This window comes from Phyllostomus discolor, chromosome 3, assembly GCF_004126475.2.
Source record: "Phyllostomus discolor isolate MPI-MPIP mPhyDis1 chromosome 3, mPhyDis1.pri.v3, whole genome shotgun sequence".
NCBI lineage: Eukaryota > Metazoa > Chordata > Mammalia > Chiroptera > Phyllostomidae > Phyllostomus > Phyllostomus discolor.
Window position 1 is genome coordinate 211,314,548 of NC_040905.2, and position 20,618 is coordinate 211,335,165.

General features: G+C 59.4%; 1 protein-coding gene across 1 annotated transcript in view; it reads left to right on the plus strand.

Moving 5' to 3' along the window:
• PRRC2B (proline rich coiled-coil 2B) overlaps positions 1-20,618 on the plus strand; it is an 81,658-nt gene that overhangs the window by 18,769 nt on the left and 42,271 nt on the right. The window contains 6 exon segments of the mRNA XM_028507516.2: positions 8,829-8,998; positions 9,775-9,952; positions 12,620-12,722; positions 14,698-14,770; positions 17,939-18,082; positions 19,995-20,236. Of these exon segments, the coding sequence (XP_028363317.1) occupies positions 8,884-8,998; positions 9,775-9,952; positions 12,620-12,722; positions 14,698-14,770; positions 17,939-18,082; positions 19,995-20,236 (855 nt within the window). The 5' untranslated portion in view covers positions 8,829-8,883.

A 20,618-nucleotide genomic window follows, 5' to 3' on the forward strand; every position in this document is an offset into this window, starting at 1 on the left:
GGAAACTGGGGCAGTTTAGTGTTGTTTAAGATGTAGCCACAGAGGAGAGTTCATCTCAGGAGGGTTTCTGAGAATTAAAGTGCACCTCTCTCTCCAGAGAATTAATTAAAGGGTCCGCAGCAGATCCTGAGCGTCTGGGCGTTGATCCTCCTGGTTCCGAAGGCCTGCTTTCCGCACCGTAGCCCGTAAGCAGTGACACGCCACGGTGGGACAGGTTCCTGGAGCACAAAGGGTAGGAGCACAGGCGGGAGGTGTTCTGGCCCCCAGGGCCACGGGGCTTCACTGGCTGCATGGCAGTCTGGAGGGATGAGGCAGGCCGGGCGGCTGGGAGTGGACAGTGCGGAGCCAGGGTGGTGGCTGTTGGTGGTCGAGAGCTCCCGAGGGCAGTGAGCACGGGGTTGCTCGTGCTGCGTTTGTTCTCTGCTCTGCTCCTGCCTGCTGCACCTGCGTGGTGGGTAGCAGTGTGTCGTCTGCATGCAGTCCTGGAGGGGACGGGCCTGAAGTCCGCATGGGGCGGGGAGGGGGTGCAGACTGCGCCCCGTGGACGGATGAGGCTGCTGGCGGTGAGCACGAGGGTGGGTGGCAGTTTGGCAGCCATGTGTAGGGCCAGAAGGCTTGGATTTGACCCTGGAGCCCTGGGGTGATGGGGAAGGTGCCAGCACAGGTGCTCGTGCCGTGGTTTGGTCCTGGAGGAGGGGCAGTGGGCACAGAGCAGGGGAGCTGGCTGGTTCAGGGCAGAGAGGATGGGGCAGCAGAGACAAACACACCAAGTGTGCGGGAGAAGTGGGGGCGGGGCTGCTTTGGTCCCTGCGCCACATGCCTCCTTTCTCAGTTTTAATTTTGTTGCTTCCTGAAGGTGCTGTCTCCTCAGGGCGTGTGGCCCTCTCCCGGTGGTGGCTGGCGTCCACCGTAAGGAACACTGGGTTACCAGGAACCCCACTTCTACCCCCTTATTGTTCCCTCGTGCCTTGTTCTCAAGCAGCTTATTCTTGGGCAGGTTGGGGCTGGCTGTATCCTGCTGGTGCACCACATACTTTTTTTCCTGCAGAACCCGGCTCCGCCCCCGCCCCGTGCAGGTAGAATGACTGGACTGTGCTGCAAACCCAGCCCGGCCTCCGGCTGTCCAGGTGAACGGGCCCCTGACAGCTAGGGAGTGGAGAAGGGTGGGCTCTCTGCGCTTCTCCGGAGCCAGCCCTGCCTTCTGGCCGGTGCCCTGAGAGTGCGAGTGTGGGGTGTGGGCTGCGGCCTGGTGCTGGGTGGGGCAGCAGCCCCCCAAAAGACCCAGCTCGGGTCCCCCTGCGGCCCCCACTCCTGCCCGATCTGGTGCCAAGTGGAACCCTTTCTGGGGAGGTCACCTCACTGTAATATACATTCCTTTCCACACCTGCTTCTCCTTTAGACTAGTTGTCAGCAAGCTGTAGCTCAGACCTGGCCGGGGCGCTGCCCCAGTCCGTGTTGTCCTCTACGGCAGGCGCGGGGCGTGGGTCTGACCCGTCACCGCAGAGGTCAGGTGGGCAGCAGGGACAGACGTGCTGCCTGGCCCTCTGTGGAACGGTTGGCGGGGTTCACAGCAGGGATGGGTGGAGCGAGGGTGTCTCCGTGTCCTCAGCACCCAGCAGCACGGAGCCTGGCCCGCATCGTTGCCCGTGGATGTTGAGCGTTTGCCGTACAGGTGGCACCTGCCTTTCGTTCCGTTTCTTTTTCGCCAGACACGGCGTATTGGAGGAGGACGGACTGAGGTGTCAGTCCTGTACCTCGACCTCGTGCTGGTGGCTCTTCGAGTTTTGATGGAGACTTAACAGACGTGCTGTCTGATGACCCATGGGGTGGGTTCCCGGAGTGTTGGTCCAGCCTGCTCTCCAGGCTCCCATTCCTTCTGCACAGAGACACCCGCCTTCCTTTCTCCTCCACTCAGGTCGGGGCGTCTGCACGCACCTCGCAGCCGTAGCGCACAGGCAGATGCGCTGTTTCGGCGGGTGGTGGGTCTGCCCCAAGTGCTTGTCTGTGCTCTGGAAGGCAGGCTTTGGCTGGAGTGCATGGCGGGTCCTTTGTCCGCACTGGTGACCGCAGTGAAGAGCCACGTGGTGACGTGTGCACACGTCCTGAGGGTCGAGGAGATGGTTCTGACCGAGTGTCCCTGGAGCTGGGGAGAGTGAAGAGCGTGGACTTGCCGAGCTCGTAGATCTAGCTGTGAGCAGCATTGGTGTAAAGAAAAGGCTGTTAATTGGAGACTCGGTCCGGTTCCATCCTCCACTCGGCTGACCAGAGGCTGCGTCCAGCCTAGGTCGGCTTACGTCGGAACCAGTGCGTCTGTCCGGCCTGTGTGCTTGCCCTCCCGCAGGTGGAGCCGCTGCAGCCCGGTGTCGGGTCCCCTGGGCACAGGGTCTGCAGCCTGGTTGCATCCTGCCCGGTCCCAGCACTAGGTCGTCCCCATCACCTTGGGCAAGTCACTTCTCTGTCCCGACTGCATGTTAGCGTCCTTATCGGTTAAGCAGGCCGAGTATCTTCCAGAAAGGGCTGTTGTGAGGGGTTCAGGCTGGGGCGTGGGTGCTCAGCAGGGTACCTGGCTCTCAGGACTGCTGGCCACCACTGTGGTTAGGCCTGAATGTGTAGTGCTGGTGGCTCCCCAGTGAGTCGCAGGCCACCCCACATTGCCCGCTGGCTGGGTGGCTGACGCTGGCTGGTACCCAAGTGCAGAGTGAAATTAATCTCACCCGGAAACAGCTTTCGATAAGGTGGAGCGCAGGGAGACTTTCCCTCTGGCCGACAGGACCGGACAGATCACAGGCCCTTGTAACCTGTCTGGCAGGTGGGACTGCTGTCTGGGGAGGCGGGGCTTGGTGTTAAGTGCCTTTGTTGCCAATGTTTGGGTTGTTTTGTCCCGGGAAGCCTGGGCCTCTCAGGGCACATCTTTAGATGACTTGCCAGAACACACAGACATCAATTCGCTTTTAACTGCCCTTTTCTTCACTCCCAGAGCTATCTGCACTGGATTTCAGGCCCTCCTTTCCTCTGCTTAATGGCAGTAGTTTCTTTCAGGCCAGCTTTTTCCACATGCTCCGGGCCCCCAGAGGGAGAGGGTCCGAGGAGGGGTGGCATGCAGGCAGGGCTCCCCCAGGCAGGGCACACGAGGATCGCCTCTGCTTGATGTGTGACATGGAAGAGCTGAAGTAGATTTTGCTTGGGGGAAAAAACAAAAATGAATTTTGCTACCTACAAAAGGGAGAGAAAGCAGCCCGCACACCGGGGCCACGAGCCGGGCTGGGTCTGCGCCTGCCTGCAAGGGCCTGGCGCGCTCAGCCAGCTCTTGTCCCACGGAGCAGGGCGTGAGCCATGCTCGAATGAGCGTGCCTCTGACCCACGAGAAGTGCGTTCTGTCACCTTGGCTGGCTGCGTGAGTCGAGCTTCTTTCTGCCACGGAACGAGGCTGGTTGAACTTGGGGGGAGTGGGGGTGACGGAAATGCAGCAGGGGTTTGGAAGCCGACTGAGCCCTGCTGACAGCCTGCTCCCGGCCCGTGTGTGTGAGAGCCGGCAGGCAAGCAGAGGAGCCGGGCGGGTGTGGGGCTGCGCAGGCCCCACGCTCGGCTCCGCTTGACCGGAGATGCGGCCACATGGGGGAACCCGAAGGAGCATGTCTGTAGGTTGAATTTGGGCCCCGTGAAATCTGGCGTACTGGGAGGGCCGGGCACGCTCTGCGGCGGGCGTCTGTGGCCTGCACAGCTCCGCTCGTGCGTGTGGGCCTGGACGGTCTCTGTTGCGCGTTCCTCCTCAGGCTGTGGCTGTGACCTGCCCGTCCGTGCTCTGAGGGGAAGCTGGGCTTGGAAGGACCTCTGTGCAGCCCCCTCTCCCACAGGCGCCGTTTCTGCAGCGGTGGTAACTCGGCCGCATTGTCTGCTAGCACCCCAGGCTTGTATGGGAACGGAGCGTCCCGTTCCGGATGTGCGGTGGGCGACGTCTGCTCGACAGGGAATCGCTTGTAACCGCGTGGCTGTGGGTTACGGACATTTAGGACCGCGTGGTGCTTGTGAGGTCTGGTGTTGGCTGGGGAAGCCCAGGTCGAGGGAAGCCGGGAGTGTGCCCAGCTGGTGCAGGACTCGGTTTAAAGATGTGGGCAGTGGCACTCCCAGAAGACTGCGTGGGCAGGTTTACTGCGGGGTCAGTCCAGAGGGCTCCCTGTCCGTCCTCTCGGGGCCCTCCTGGTTGAGCGGGTGGAGAGCGTTTCGCCCGAGCATAGCAGGTGCACACTCAGTGTGTGCTGGGTGGCTGGATTTCCCGGGAGGACGGAGTCCAAGCATCTGACGTCTCTCAGACCTGATTCTGAATTCCCAGGAGAGCAGCTCAGGTTTGCTCAGTCCCCCTCCACACCCCCGCCAGGGGGTGCCAGTGCAGGTGTGGTCAGGCTTCGGTCTTCTGGGGCTCCTGGGGGGTGGGGGTGGGGCTGGTTAGTTCTCAGAGAAGGCTGGTGTCACCAGGAAGACCCGTGGAGAGCTGTGTCCACTCTGACCCCTGCCCACAGGCCCGGCCAGTGCAAAATCCAAGAGGAGTGTGAACTGGCAGAAGTTTGTACTCGCCGATTTTAACAGGACTTTTTAGCAATATCTATAGAAATAAGTATTTTCTGGTCTAGTTACAGAATTAAAATACTTGCTTTTTAATAATCAAGCATGTTAACACTTAATGTGGGAAAATGGTGCTCCCAAGTGGCTGGTAACTGATTTTTCCTGCTCTTGCCTTTGCCAGTTTGGTTTTTAATTTAGTAAGAACTGGTTATCTGAATTTAAATTAATGGGGCTTGCCCCGGCTGGTGTGGCTCAGTGGACTGAGCACTGTCCTGCAAACCAAAGGGTCACTCGCTGGTTCGATTCCCAGTCAGAGCACATGCCTGGGTTGCAGGTCCGGTTCCTAGTGGAGGGAGGGGATGTGTGCGAGAGGCAACCACATGTTGGTGTTTTGCTTCCTCTCTAAAAGTACATAAATAAAATCTGAAAAGAAGTTAAAATTAAGTTAATGGTGCTAACTCTGTAGGTGAGTAGGTGAGTGGTTGTGAGGGTGGCCCCACGACTGTGTTTCGACATGCCTGTGGGGTCCGTGGTCAGGTGAGGGCCCGCACGGAGCTGCAGTCCAGCAGTGTCCAGCACTGGGCCAGAGGGCAAGGGTCTGTGTGGCCGTGGGTGGCTCCCGTCGTCTCTGGACTGCATGCACACGGTGGCATTGTGTCCAGCTTATCCTCAGCTGTACCCCGGGCCCATCCCAGTGCTGGGCACACAGCAGTGCTTCAGATAAATGTGGCGAACACACGAGTGTGTCAGTTTTCTCTCGTCGCTGTAGAACATTACCGCAAATTTCGTGACTTAACATAGCACAAGTGTATTCTTGCGGTTCCGGGGGGTCGGGAGTTTGAAACGAGTCTTGCTGGGGTAGACTGAGATGTCAGCAGGGCTGAGTTCCTTTGGAGGCTCGGGGGGAACCGTTTCCTGGCCTCGTCCGGCTGCTAGAGGCGCCCCCAGTGCTCTGCCCGAGGCCCTGCCCATCGCAGAGAGGACCTCTCCACTGTCCCGCCTTTCTGACCCTGGCCCCCGCCTCCCTCTTCTGAGGACCCTTACGATGGCATGGGGCCCTCGAGGATAACCCAGGATCACCTTCCCGGCTCGAGACTCTTAATTTAGTCACACCGCGGAATACCTTTCGCCAGGTACAGTTACATACTCACAGCTTCTAAGAGGCAGGACATCAACATGTTGTCACTCACCCTGCCCCAGAGTTTGTAGAGGATGAAGTGGTTCCTGGGCATCCCCAGCATAGTCAGTGGAATGACTCCTACTGGTGAGGAAGGGACATCTGCCCTGCCCTGGCCGGTGTGGCTCAGTGGGCTGAGCGCCGACCTGCGAACCAAAAGGTCTCAGGTTTGATTCCCAGTCGGAGCACATGCCTGGCTGTGGACCAGGACCCCAGTTGGGGGTGTGCGAGAGGCGGCCAGTCTGTGTTTGTTTCTCTCACACATTGATGTTTCTCTCCCTTTCTTTCTCCCTCCCTGCCCCCGCTCTCTCTGGGGCGGGGGGTGGGGGGTGGGGGGGAAGACATCTGTTCTGTCCTTTTGCCAGGGCCTCCCTGTTCTGGCAGACCCCCTGGGGACCCTGCTGGAGCTTCCTGCCTCCTGCTGGGCGGGGTCCTCTCGGGCTGCCTGTCTGTTTCCCACCTGGGACCTGGAGCTTGTTCACGGCCTTTAGATCCAGGGTCCGCAGACCTTGCCTACATGCAGCTTTGCAGCCACAGTCTCCATTGTGGTTTTTTTTTTTTAGACAAATATAAAAAATACATATATTTTAAAAGATTTTATTTACTTTTAGAGGGAGGAAGGGATGGAGAGAGGGAGAGAAACAGTAATGTGTGGTTGCCTCTTGCACACCCCCTACCAGGGACCTGGTCAGCAACCCAGGCATGTGCCTCGACTGGGAATCGAACCAGTGACACTGGCTCACAGGCCTGTGCTCAATCCACTGAGTTGCACTGGCCTGGGCTATAAAAATATATATACATTTTTAAAGATTTTATTTATTTATTTTAGAGAGGGAAGGGAGGGAGATAGAGAGAGAGAGAGAGAGAGAGAGAGAGAGAGAGAGAAACATCCATGTGCGGTTGCTGGGGGTCATGGCCTGCAACTCAGGCATGTACCCTGACTGGGAATTGAACCTGTGACACTGGTTCGCAGCCCACGCTCAATCCACTGAGCTACGCCAGCCAGGGCCTAAAAAATATTTTAAAAATATCATTCTTAGCTTGAGGGTCTTACAGAAGCAGGCCGTTGGCTGGGGCTTGGCCAGCGTTTGCTGACCCCTGTTCTAGCCTGTAAGCACTGTGGCGCCAGGGCCACGTGCTGCTGGCAGCGTGGCGGCACGTCTGATTGTGTGTTGTGTGTGTTTGTGTCTGCCCGTGTGTGTGTGGTGCTGCTTCTGGTTCCAGCCCCAGTGATCTTTTCTGTGTGTTTGAGTTGACGGAAGCGTCTAAAAATCAGATCTAATGTAACCTAATTGGAGGATTTCAAGATTTGATGGCCTGTTTAATATGAGTCATTCTGGCCCGAATAAGGTCCAGTCCCTGTCCTTGGGGAGCATATTGAGGGGTGGGGCAGGAAACCCCTAGGCACCAAAATCAGAATTGGGAAACTCGGAGCCAATTCCCATCCCCGGTCATCGTTGTTCTTTGCTTCTGGCACCCGGCGGCGCAGGCGCTGGGGAGGGCTGCTGGCTCGAGCGGCTCCGAGCGGAACCTGGGAGCAGCAGCAGCGGTTGGGGTTTCTGCAGGGTCCGTTCTTCGTTGAGCCCGTTCCCCGGCACTTTGCAGTGCGGTTGGCTTCCCGGGCCTGGCCGCCGACTCGAGCCTCCCTCCATCCAGTGGCTGACCGGACTGGGATCTGGTGGGAAGGAAGTCAGTATGGGCGAGGGCAGCTGACACCACGTGGGAGGTGACTCCCACACGCACATCCAGCTCTCGGCGCTCGCCCTCGGGTCCGTCCGAGTTCGTTCTTCCTGAGTGTTTTCTGGTGCCGACCCACGTGCCTGTCAGTCAGGGTTTGTGAGATGGGGGAGGCCGGGTCCGCCCAGTTACGTGCAAGAACGAAGTTCGCTCACATTCGGCATCGTTCCCGGGCTCATCCGCGTCAGGGGTGTGAAGTCAGTGTCTCCTTTCTCACTGTTTTGGGGGGTCCAGTTTGTAAATGTGCTTTACAGCCTTGGACCGAAATGTGTAGAGTTTTATCTTAGCATCTCGGGGGGTGTGAAATGGCTGCGGGGCCCGCAGGCGCCGTTCGTAACAGGGTGAGGTGGCAGACGCGGCCGCTGCCACCTCTGTTAGCTAGCAGATGTTTTTACCATCACCTCCGGTTTGTTGTTAGAGAGGTATCAGTATGCCTGACTCGGTGCTTTAGCTTTCTTTTCGTACGTTAATTATAGTGGGAAGTACTGGTCACTCACTCGAGGAGAGCCTGTAGCCACGGTTGAGCGTAGGATAAGAGGCACTGAAGCCTAATCCTTGGTGCCTGGCACGTGGCAGCCACTAGTGTGTGGCAGGCACTCACCAAGTATTTGAATGAAGGAGCAAATGAATGAACTAACGAGGAAAGGGCTAATAGACTTACAGACGGTGTAGGAACTCAGCTGTGGAGGGCAGCTTCTTTCTGGTGAAGGGCACTCCTGTGGATGGCACGGCCCCCGGGGCTGCCCTGGGGGGGGCACTCGTTTCTGTTTTCCACACCTGCACCTCCCCGGAGAGCCCGCTCCTGTCACCTGAGCCCGTGTTTTTCTCCAGATGCTGGTTCTGTGTTTTGAAGAGCGCATGTAGCCAATTGTCCGGGAAGATTTACTGACTTTGGTTGCTTCCCTTTGATTTGGTTTTGCGTGTCCTCGGAATGAATGGCCTTCCGCAGTGGGTCGTGTGCCTCTCCCCCACCCGTGTGCCTGCCTGGTTTGTGGTGTTCCATGGAGGTGCTGCAAGGGACGCATGTTTGTTTTTTCACCTTGAAGAGAGGTCGAGTCACAGAGAGAGGACTCTGTGAGAGGTGACACTCCGGTGTCGTTGATGAGCAGCAGACTCTAGCCACTTGAGAGTGAGCGGGTGTGGGTGTGCGTTGGGGGCGGGGTCTGCAAGTCTACAGAATGCTCTTTAAATACAAGCAAAACTGCCTGTGTGTGGTCAGGGCGTATTCCTGGGGGCAGAGTCCACAGCTCCCTTTAGATCTTCAGGATCATCACGATCCCTAAAGGATCAGAGGTTCTCTGTATTAGAGGTTCTGGTGGACTGACTCGCTCTTTTTTTTTTTTCCATTTCAAAGGCAGATCGGGGGCGGTGCCTAGAAAAATTTCCTTACTAGATGACATTTCATCGCAATGTCCGATCGTTTGGGGCAAATAACCAAGGGCAAGGATGGGAAAAGCAAGTATTCGACTCTCAGCCTGTTTGATAAGTATAAAGGAAAATCAGTAGACGCGATCAGATCCTCAGGTAAGATAAGAACCCAGCCTGGAGGCCGGTCCTTCCCACTTTTCTTGTAGTGAGAAACTCCAGGGCAGGGGCAGGGAGAGGCAGAGGCCCAGGCAAATCAGTGTTCTGGGCAGAGGGAGCTCACCTGGGAGTTCCGGGGAGCAGCCTCCCCCAGCTCCAGTCTGAGGTCTGATTTCAGAGGCTGGAATGCCCTGCCCCTGCTGTATGGGTTACCCCCTCAGTCACACTGAAACCGTGCCTGTGTTTGGCCTGACGATTAGAGCGGAGCTTAATTTGCATTCGAGTTGCCCAGTTTGGGTGTCTCGGTTCCAGTGTTCTGGAACTTGGCGGGAAAGTCCCTGCCCACGCTCTCCGCTCCGCCCCCGCCCCCGCCCGGGAGGGTTTTGTGAGTGCTCAGGCTTGGCCCGGGTCTAGGCTGAGACTGTCCTTTTGGCCCAGCTGTCGTGCGGCAGGAGCAGTCTCAGCTTGTGAGGGGTGTTGACTGTGGGGGATGGAGGGTTCCGGGCCTGGCTCCTCACCCACGTCACGCACTCCCGAGCTCTCTCCTGCCCTGCCCGTGAGTAGAGCGGGAGCCTCCGCACAGGCTCCCGCAGCCCCTCTGGAGGGCGGGGTGAGGGCTGGTCATGTGATGAGCGTGACCTCCAGCACTCGGTCGTTTCCAGGGCCGGGCTGCCCCTTGCGTTTCCTGCTGTCACTTGGGGGTTGGAAGAGCAGCAGAGCGATTCTGGCCTCTTTCTTTCTGTGCAACGCCTGTCTCCACCCCTGTCCCCCTGCAGTTATTCCTCGACATGGCTTACAGAGTCTCGGGAAAGTTGCCACAGCCCGGCGCATGCCACCGCCTGCGAACCTGCCAAGCCTGAAGTCTGAAAACAAAGGAAACGACCCCAACATCGTTATAGTGCCCAAGGACGGGACGGGATGGGCAAACAAGCAGGACCAGCAAGACCCAAAGAGGTGAGAGCGCCGCGGCCGGTGGCTCCGCAGCCTCGCTGTCTGCCCAGGGCCGGCCGAGCTGGAGCGCGGAGGTCCCCATGGAGGTCCTTCGCCCGACCCCTGCTGCCTCGGGGTTTCTCGCTCCCGCCTGCGTTTTTCCTGGCTCTTGGAGCCAGCACGGCAGAATTTCTGTGAGCCTCCTGGTCCCCAGTGACCAGTGTCCCCTGTGCCTTATTAGAAAAAGCCTCAACAGTGCAGTGACCCCTGTGCAGTGACTCAGGGCCAGTTCCTGCAGGAGCCTCTGTGGATAGAGCTGGCGCTCGAACGCCTCATTCTGTGGTGGTCCGGGTGTGCCGGGTCCCAGGGTGGGAAGGCGGTTCTCCTGCCTGTGGCCCAGCAGCCTCCCTCCCGGAGGAGACCGCTGCGGGCGCCCTGACACGCCCAGGCATGAAGGAGGGCAGCCCAGGGTCTGGCACAGAAGTCATTGTCAGACAGACAGCCACTGCCGGCGCTGCTGCTGCTGCTGCTGCGTCGGGGGGCCGAAGCACGGGTGCCCGAGCCCTCCTCTCTCTCCTTCGCTGCCTGTCTCCTCTGACGGGGCCCTGGCCAGGATAGGGTGTCCAGGGAGGAGGACTTGGGGTCTGCGCTGGGAGGGCTGAGCGGGGACGGGGCCGTGCTATGGCCAGCAGGCAGACAGCCACCTGCGACCGGGGTTTGCCGTTTGGGAACAGGAGCGCCGCAGCCCTCCCAGCGCCTCCTGGCCTGGCTGCCGATGCTCAGGGCCAGACACAGCTGCTGACCAGAGTCCTCTCCTCTTGCTGGAAAGGGCTGTGCGAGCTTTTATGAAACTTCCTGCGGTCACTTCAGACGGGGTGCAGAGAGTGAGCGGACGATTCAGTCAGAGGGTCGTGCCGCAGGAGCAGCTGAAAGAGGGCCTTAGACGCGAATTCAGACTTTTTCTGACAGTGTGCTCAGGGATCATGCCGCTTGATGGTGCAGTGTGGCTTCCGGAGGGACAGGTGTGTGTGTGTGGTGTCCAGCCAGGAGACTCATTAGCTTCGTGGGACCTGGGGGGTCCTGTGACGTCCGAGCTTCATTGTCCTGTGAAGTGAGAACCTTGGCCTCAGGGGCGGCCACGAGAAACGGGTGTGACGGCACCAGCCCAGAGGGAGCTCAGGGCGGAGGGAGTGCCGGTGGGTGTCGGCTCCTGCCGTCCTCGCTCTAACGTGCACGCTGCGTGCTCTGCAGTGAAAGGGACATTGCACGTTCCAATAGGCTTTGGAATGCCTGTGCTGTCGAGAGTTCTAGAGAGGACCAGGTGCTGCCCCCTGCCTTCATCCATGCTCACCAAGCATCGGCACCATGTGGCGGCTTCCGTGAGGCTGGCTGGGGGGGGCGCATCTGCCAGGGAGGGGCAGAGTCGGCGTAGGAGACAGGAGGCAGCAGCCCCAGGCCTGGCCCACTGCTGTCCTGGGCCACGCCGGCCCAGGGGTGTCAGGGTTGGCACAGTGGGCAGGGGGCACAGTTGTGCAGTTGGAGAACACTTCAGCGACACTTCCCGGAAGCTTGCTGTAGGTATAGGTAGAGGGTCACGTGAGAGGGGATGAGTGGCCTTCATCTTGTAATGGTCACGTGCGGTGATGAGTTACTTGGGTAAGTTAGCTTGGAAGAGAGTCTTGAGCTTACAGATGGAACACCGGCGGCGGGCAGATTCCGGCCAAGCGGACGGTCGCCCTCCTCGCGTCCCGTGGGGAGGAGGGTCCGTGGAAAGGGTGGCTGGGAGGCTGCCGAGCCCCAGAAACCTCCTTCGGGCCCCTCTGCTTCTGGCTCGGGGCCGCCTGCGGGGTGTGAACTGACCGACCTCTTTGGGAGGGCGGTGTGGCAGCGTCTTACATGGCTGGGTGGCTTTGACTCAGCAGTTCCATTTCTGAGAACTCACACTACTGAACTGCTTCACAGAAGTGTGCGAAGATACAGAAATGCTCACTGCAGCTTTATCTGTAATAGAGAAGAATGGAGGTAGGTACATCGTGGCCACCGGCTGTGCTGTGTCCCTGAGAGGAAGAGGCGGGTGCCCACGTATCGTCACGAAGAGATGTCAGAGGGAGTGAAAGGGGGGTTACGGAGCTGAACGAGTGGCCTACTCCACGTGGGTTAAAAACACTATGTTTTGTAGAGGAGACTCTGCTTCAGGTTCTCTGTGGAGGCTGAGGTCACGATCAGTTGTGCTATATACCTTTATAAATTTATTTTACTACGGGCTTGTATCTTTTTACAAGCCAAGATAAAGTTTTTAAAAATTTGCTGTTTCAAAGCATTTGGCCCCCTGAGTTGCTGTGAGCTCTTGGTCAGGGGGTCGGGGTCCAGAGCGCCCTCCCCGCAGTGACTGTCCCCTGTTGGCAAAGCCTCCGTGACCTGTCGGCTCGCAGTGAGCTTTCAGCTGCTGCAGACAGAGGCCCCCGGGGGCAGAGGGCTGTTCTGCCCTGTGAGGGGCCCGTGAGCAGGCCTCAGACGTGGTTCGGTGCTCTCTGGTCTTCGCCACCTTACTTAAGTGTCGGCTGGGGAAGGTGCCGCTTCTACTGGCCGGAGGACGGCTGCCCCCAGCAGGCAGCTGTGGGTTTAGAAAGAGGGACCAAGTCGGCGTGGCCTGCTCCAGGTCTGACCCTCGCCCTTTGTCCCTCTGTCCAGTTCCAGTGCGACGGCCTCTCAGCCGCCGGAGTTGCTGCCGCAGCCGGGTTTGCAGAAATCTGTCTCCAATTTACAGAAGCCGACACAGCCAATCAGTCAGGAGGTAGGTGCTGGGGGCCCACCCTGATGCTGTCCCGACGGTGGAGCCGCCTGACAGCCTGCTGCTGGGGTGGGGGCTGTCGCCGGGAAGGGTGGTTTTGCATGACGTGCTTGTGCCAAGGGCAGACCCCCTGGGGACTTTGGGAAAGGAGACTGTGGTGGTCTGAGAAGCAGTGCTGTAACCTGCACCTTCTAGAGGAGACCCCCGCTGGGCAGGATGCAGACGCCCAGTTTGGTTCCTGTTGGCTTCGTGGTGGTGAGGCCGCTCAGGCGAGGCCGGGCTTGCGCCGGGTTCCCCCAGATGTGCTCCGCGGAGTCTAGTGCCGTACGGCAGACGGAGAGTGCTGGGCCCCAGAGAGGCGAGTCTGGGAAACGAAATTCAGCTAGCTCCCCTGCTGCTGGATGTCTTGTCCGGGTCTGTGACATGCTCACGTGTGCCCCGGCTGGTTGGGAAGACGGCCTCGGGACGGCGGTTCTCAGGTTGGTTTATCCTGGGGACCCTTTGTGAACAAGGTCTCCGGGGGCTAGCGGTGCCTCAGAGCACGCCTGGGAAGCACCCGGCTGTCATCGGCCGTTTGCTTGTTCGTGCATTTAGATGCTGTTCTGAACGGAGACGTGTGTAACTGAGCAGGAGCTCCTGGTGCACGCGGGCCGGTGGGGCCCGGGGCTGGGCTGCAGGGACCGGCAGGGGCTTGGACTCAGCGGGGAGCCGGAAACCTGGCTGAGCGGCGTTGAGTCTTTTAGACGGAAAGAAACCGGCATTCATGCCGGGGACCCGGCATTCCCCAGCTCTCTGACAACAGCTCATACTGCAGTTTCGTTTTGCTGCCTGGGTAGTAGGGGTCCGAGAGGCCCCCTGCAGCTCCCCCACACCAGACTGCACTTCTGAAATTAAAGGGAAAAAAGAGAAATCCCATCACGTCAGGCGCCATAGCTACTATCGGCACAGATCCGGCGGGACCTGCTGTGTGTGTGGAGTTGAGCGGGTGTGTGTCTCAGCATTTGGAACTGACAGCTCTCTGCGGCTGTTACCGGGTTTTCTCCTGTAGGCAGAGGTGGTGAGAAGGGGCCCCCAGTATCTAAAACCTCACCTCAGAGGTTACGCGGGAGCTCTGCTCTCGGGACGAGGTTTGCCAGCAGTGTTCGTGGCCCCCCGGGCCCCGCAGGTGTGCCCCTCCAGTGTCGGGCCTTCGGTCAGGCTCCAGGTGGCGGCTCTGAGGTCTTGGGCCTGGCGCACCCTGCTTCCTGCTCAGTCGGGACGTGTGTCCCTCCTCGAGGGACACTCCAACCCCCACTGTCCGCCCCTCGAGTATGGTCTTGTGGGGAGACGGTGGGCACTCCGGGCCACTGTGTCAAGCAGTCTGGACAGCTCTCGAGGAGTGAATGGGTTGTTGGCGGGTCAGCCCTGCACTGAAGCAGGCAGTGGCCACCCCGAGGGTGGCAGCCACGGCGGGCTGTGCACTGGCAAGGAGGGTCGTGGGAAAGAGTAGTTGTCTGACCTGGTGCCTAACCTGGCGCCAGCACAATGCCTAGCCCGCAGGGAGCTGTAAGCAAAGGTTATCAGCCGGACCGAGGCCGAACCAGGCAAGTCCTGCTTCATGGGGAGCTGTGCCTCGTGGGGCGGCAGTAGTTAGGAAAGGGGTGCGGTGGGCCCTCCAGCTGACGGTTGGACACGTTGGTATTCCCGAGTTTATGTTCTGGTCCCCATGGTTTTGGCCCAAGCTTCTGAGACCCGTGCTAGAATGAGGGCTTGCTCTCTGTCTCTGGAGCAAGCAGAGCAGCTTCGTGTGGGCAGGCGACCTGACGGTGTGAAGGCGTGAGCCCTGGCTTGGCCGTGTAACTCACGGTGTGACTCCAGACTGGTCACTCCCCCTTCATCCCGCCCCTCGTCGGGAACGTGGCACCTTATCCCAGCTTGCTCGGGGGCTGGGCGGCAGACCGACGGGGCGGCTCTCTTCTCATTCTCTTCCCTTTTTCAGAACACAAGTTCAGTGCCAGGTGGACCAAAGTCATGGGCACAGCTGAATGGAAAGCCAGCAGGACACGAAGGTGGTGAGTGAGTGAGGGGGCATCGGGTGCTGGGCAGGAGGGATGTGCACCTTTTCTGGTCCGTTCCAGTGGCCTGGCTCGTCTTTGGCCCAAAGCTCTGCGGAGTTTCTCACCTGGGAGTCACCGCTCTGGGGGACGGGACCTTTGCCTTGGGGCCAGGTGAGGAAGCGCTGATTCCGGAGGCGTGTCAGCTCTTGGGTCTCATTGAGTGTTAGGGCTAAAACTCCCTTCTGAGGGGTGTGGGGGGGACCTGGGCAGCTGGCCCGCCACGCTGTCCTTCGGCTGTGCCGCCAGTGGAGTACGCGTCACCTCCTCTCTCCGGGGGCCACAGGGAGGTCTTGTGAGGCGTGCTCGCCTCGGGCCTGGGTTTATAGACCAGCCGGCCCCGCGAACCGAGCCACCTGCTGCCGGGCAGCACGGCCGAGCGCTCAGAGGGCCGTGTGGGGTGTGTCGCCGTGGGTGCCGGGCCTGACCCGGGGCGCGTGGAGGTGGGGGCGGCCAGCTGCTCTGGTCCTTCAGTGGGGGAGTGGGGGCAGGAGCGGAGGGGACATCGCTCAGCGTTCCACATGAACACGGAACAACACAGGCAGACAGCTCCCACGTCCGGGCCGGAGCAGTGGGGCTGGAGCGGAGGTCGCCAGGCTCCCTTCCAGCGACTGGTGCCCATGAGAAGGCAGGCCCAGAGTTAGTGGTGTTTTTGAGAGAAGCCAAAAGTCCAGATTTTTCTTTTTTTTTTCTTTTTTTTCTTTTTTAAGATTTTAGAGGGGAAGGAAGGGAGGAAGAGGGAAAGAAACATCGATGCGCGAGAGGTGCATCAGTCAGCTGCCTCTTACACGCCCCCAACCAGAGACCCGGCCCACAGCCCAGGCACGTGCCCCGACTGGGGACTGAATGGTAACCTTTTGGTTTGTAGGCTGATGCTCAGTCACTGAGCCACACCAGCAAGGACCAGGGAGAGAAACATCCTTGTGTGGTTGCCTCTCACGTGGCCCCCACTGGGGACCTGGCCCACAACCCAGGCATGTGCCCTGACTGGGAATCGAACCAGTGACCCTTTGGTTTGTAACCTGCGCTCAATCCACTGAGCTATACCAGCCAGGGCTTCGCTTCTTTTCTTTTTTTTTCTTTTTTTTCTTCTTTCTTTCTTTCGATTTTATTTATTTATTTTTAGAGAGAGGGGAAGGGTGGGAGAAAAATATCAACGTGAGAGAGAAACATCAGTCGGTTACCTTTTGTACACGCCCCACACACCTAGAGCCCAGGCATGCGCGCTGACCGGGAACGGAGCTGGCGACCTTCGGTCAGGGCCAGACGTCCCAGACTTTCCTGTGTGAGCTCTTCTGACTTTCCCACGTTAGCGCGAATACTTCTGGCACCCTGTGCCGACGAAACCAGGCGCTGCCCCTGGGCTGGCTTGGGCGTGGTGGTGCGAGGGTGAATCTGGAGAGCAGCTCGGGCTGCCTTGTCCGAGCTCGGCCTTTGGTGTGGCCATGCCAGCCCAGGCTTCGCCTGGCCTGGCTCTTATTATATTAGAAAGAGAGCTGCATGTCTTGTCCTGCCTTCCCTGATCTCCCCCACCCCCTGCCCAAAGGACACGTCCCTTCCGAATTGGCACCACAGGGTAGGTGACAGCTCACTCCTCAGTGTCCAGGAGGAGGGACAGTGCCAGTCAGTGTGCCAGTGGAGCCGTGGGGACAGCCCCAGTGCTCCTGGCTTCACGCAGGGCAGGGAGGCTCGGTCCTGCCCCCGCGGGTTCTCCGGTCTGGAGGTGGGAGGGGCTGGGACAGGCGGAGCAGGTCTCCCAAATCAGGTCTCTGCATAGGCGTATTACTGAGCACTCGCGGGACTGTTCACACTGGCTCTTCGGCTTTCTGCAGCCTGGGATTTTAAGTAAATCAGATGTGTTCGCTATTTTTTTAAAAGATGTTATTTATTTATTTTCAGAGCGGGGAAGAGTAGGAGAAAAAGAGGGAGAGAAACATCAATGTGTGGTTGCCTCTCGGGCACCCCCTACTGGGAACCTGGCCCACAACCCAGGCGTGTGCCCTGACTGGGAATCGAACCGGTGACCCTCAGGTTCACAGGCCGGTCCTCAGTCCACCCAACCACACCGGCCAGGGCTCATCTTTTGAATTCTTAACATAATGCAGCGACTGTGGGAGTCAGAGCCCCCTTCACAGCACAGTGGGGCTCCTTTGTGACCCTTGGAGACAGCCTCTCAGGCTCATCGCCGCCGAGGGGTGTGTCCAGTAGTGGTCCTGGCAGGCCTATCTGGCCCTGGACCTTTTCACTGAGTGGGATGGTGAGTGATTTGATGCCTGTGCTTCAACTCCGATCCCACTGCACCTTCCTGGCAACTCGGCCCAGGTAACAGGTCCATGCACCGGTGGTGCCGAGAACGTGCCGAGGGGGGTTTAGCTCCACTGCCCAGGGAGCAGGGCGTGCCACAGCCGGGCGCTGCGCTGTGCGACACGGCTGCTCACGTGGTGCAGGGCATGTGTGTGTGTTCCGGATGGAGGGACCAGCTCCCAGTCTGGGCTCTTCACCGGGTCATTTGCTACCTCTTCGCCTGGGACAGGACTGCAGGCTCCCCTTGCTGAGTGCTGTGAGTGGGAGGCACAGAAGGACGGAGAGACTTCTCTAGAGCGGTTTCTGGTGTTGGTGGCTGAGCGACGGAACGAGGAGATAGCTCCCAGGGTCACGGCAGTAGAGTGTTTGGCCCTGCAGGGCTGGGGGAACTCTGTAGAAAACGGTGACCCGGGCAGGTCAGAGGAATGAGCAGGTGCTCGTGAATGTAAATCTGGGGCCGGGGTCTTTGGGGCCAGGGGGCACCTGCTCTTCACATTACCTCCACATGACACTGACTCTGCCAGAGACCATTGCCCAGGCCTCCAGGAGGACCTTACTGTCTTCTGCCGGGAGCCGGGGGGGCCTGGGCTGGGGCAGCTACACTATCTCCCCCATGCCCTTCGCACCTAGCCCCCGTCGGGTAGCGTCTGGGGCCCCTTGGGGAGCCCAGCGCCTCTCTGACCGCACAGAGGCCAGCCTGCCGCAGTGCGCTTCCAAAGCCCGCTTCCAGCCGGCATGGCTCTCGGTGCGTGGACGTGCTGAAGCCAGGAACTGCTGTGCCGACCTCACGTGCTCCATAAGTCTTTCCGGTTTTCTTAACAGGTTTAAGGGCCTCAAGCCGACTCTTATCCTTCTCTCCCGAGGAATTTCCGACGCTGAAAGCAGCTGGAGGGCAGGACAAGGCTGGCAAAGAAAAGGGCGTCTTAGATCTGTCGTATGGGCCAGGACCAAGCCTCCGCCCTCAGAGTAAGTGGACTGCAGCCCCTTGCGGGCACATGTGGGGACAGCAGGGTCACGCCTTCTCTTCCTGCTCTCTCGGGACAGAGTGCACGGGCTCTCAGAAGGCCGTCGCTCCGGGGCTGGCTCCAGGCCTGGACAGCGCGGTTCATGACACCCTGCCCGGCCCTGCGTCTGCTGGGCGCATTCCCCTGGCTGGTCTGCAGGCCATGCCTTTCTTGGCCTTCGGGTCGGGCTGGCCTGTGCGCCTCCCCAGCTGTCATCAGACAGGTCTGCTGTGCTTGGTGCTCACGGTGAGCCCGGCCAGCCCTGGTGCCTGGTTCAGGAGCTTGTGCTCTAAGCCCTTGGCTCCCAGAGCAGCTGCACCCCGTCAGGATCACTGCGGGGTTTGTTAAACGCCTGCCTTCCAGGCCTCCCCACCCCCAGCCGCCCTAGCACATCTGTTCTGCAGCGAGCTCCCACACGTGGCCTGCTCCGCACTGTCTCCAGGCCCCCCGCCCCCCGCCTTTGGGGTCTGGCCGAGGAGTCGGCAGGATTGTGGGGTGATACTTGCTGGTAATATTTTTTTAGAGGCCTTGAGTGGTTAGAGTTGAAGGTGTTTAGGAGAGAGATTTTCTGTCCTCACTGGAGACTGAAATGGCTCTTGGTTTTGGGGGGGGGGGATGGTGTTTGGGGATGTGCTTGATCAGGTCTTGAAATGTGAGGCACTTGTGTTTGCTTGTCTTGCCAACACCCCGAGGCAGCTGGCGTCAGCCGGCGCCCCGCAAGGGAAGGGCTCTCTGCGGCTCCGCCTCAGACCACGCCTCCGCAGGGCCCTTCTGTCCGTTCCCAATACATCTTCAGGTTCCTTAGGCCAAGAATGATAACTTTCTGCATTTAATTAAGATGAGTTGCGGCTGGCGTATCTCTCTACACCATGCCCCCTCCTTTCTTGGAGAGTGAATAAAAATTTTACCCTCTACACGCCCCCCCCGCCCAAAAGTTGCTTTATAGGACTATAAAAGTTTAAAAGTGGGAGAAGCTTCTGGGAGCAGTGCCATCTCCTCATTTGAGAAGATGAAAAAGCAGACAGCCAGGGGGTGGCCACCGAGAGAGCACGTGTGAGGACAGGTCGAGGAGCTAGAGTGGAGCCCGGCCTCGTGGCTCCTGTCCTTAGGGGCCCCATACTCGGGGACTTGGGATGTTTCATCCCCGAAGCACAAGTGGACTGCAGAGGGGAGTCACTGGACTCACCCGGCTTGCCCTTGGCCTGCAGCCCCACCAGGTCTTGCTGCACTTGGCAGGGGAAGGCGCCGTCCGCAAAGGGAGCCAGAGGGCCAGCAGGCCCGCACCTGTGCCCTGCGGGAGGGCCTGTCCGGCCGGTGCGGGAGCAGGCAGGGTAAGCACAGGCCCTGCTTTGTCTCACGAACTGGGGAGGTCTCTGACCAGAGGTGCCGCGGCTAAACAGAGTTTGAACATGTGTCAGAAGTCGTGGTGACTTAATGTCAAGTCCAGAGTGGGGCACAGTGCCGACCCTGCCTGGGCTGGGCCGGTGTTGCTGGAAGAAATCCCCCAGGGCTGTTTGCGCCGGGGCGCTGGTCCCGGTCCCGTGGGCTGCTGGCGGTGCGGGCTCGGCCAGCCCGGGAAGACCACACCTCGTCTGCCTTGCCTGCTCTCCGAGTGGGCCTCGTCTTGTGTCTCTCGCGAAACCAGCCCTCCCTCAGCACGTCCATGCTCATTGGCCCGGTGTCTGCCCCGCCCGTCCCACAGACTTGGCCAGTCACCTCGGCTCTTCACTTTTTGTTTGGTTTTTGTTCTTGCTTGCGGGGTTTCTTTTTGTTTTTTTTTTTTGTGAATGAGGGGGTCCCTTGACCTTCAGAACCTCATGAAATCCTTCCCTCCCCCTCTTTCCTCTCCCTTTTTGCCCCCTTTCAATTTCCAGATGTGACAAGCTGGAGGGAGGGCGGAGGGCGAAACATGCTTTCTGCCACGTCTCTGAGCGCCCCCCCAACTGAGCTGGGCAGCAGGAGCTCGAGCGCGGGAGACGGAGCCCCCTCCTCGGCAGGCAGCAGCGACTCTAAGGACCCCTCTCTCCGCCCGGCCCAGCCTGTTCGCAAAGGGGCTTCACAGTTCATGGGAAACGCATACCACCCACCTACATACCATGACATGCTTCCTGCTTTTGTAAGTCTTCGGAGTGTGCGCTCTTTCCCACGAAGTCGGCCCGTTCGCGTCCGGCAGAACCTGCGTCACGTGGCTGAGCGTCCACCCGTTTTGCGCGCTCTGCCCCTTTCCAAACCCTGAGGGCCTCTGGCCGCCTGCCCTGGCCATGTGGACGGGATTTCAGCCTTGGCTCTGCGGAGAGAGGAAAGGCGGGTTTTCCCCAAGCCTCAAGTCCCCAGATGTACTTACAGCAGGAGAGAAATGGGGGAGATGGTGGCAGGATCGAATGGGGAACCCCAAGACTTGCCTGTTTCTTTTTCCCGCTTTTCGTTTTCCAAAACCAGTTCTGATGGGAGTGGACCTGAGCTGTCGGGCCATTGCCCGAAACCCTGTTCGTTGGTGT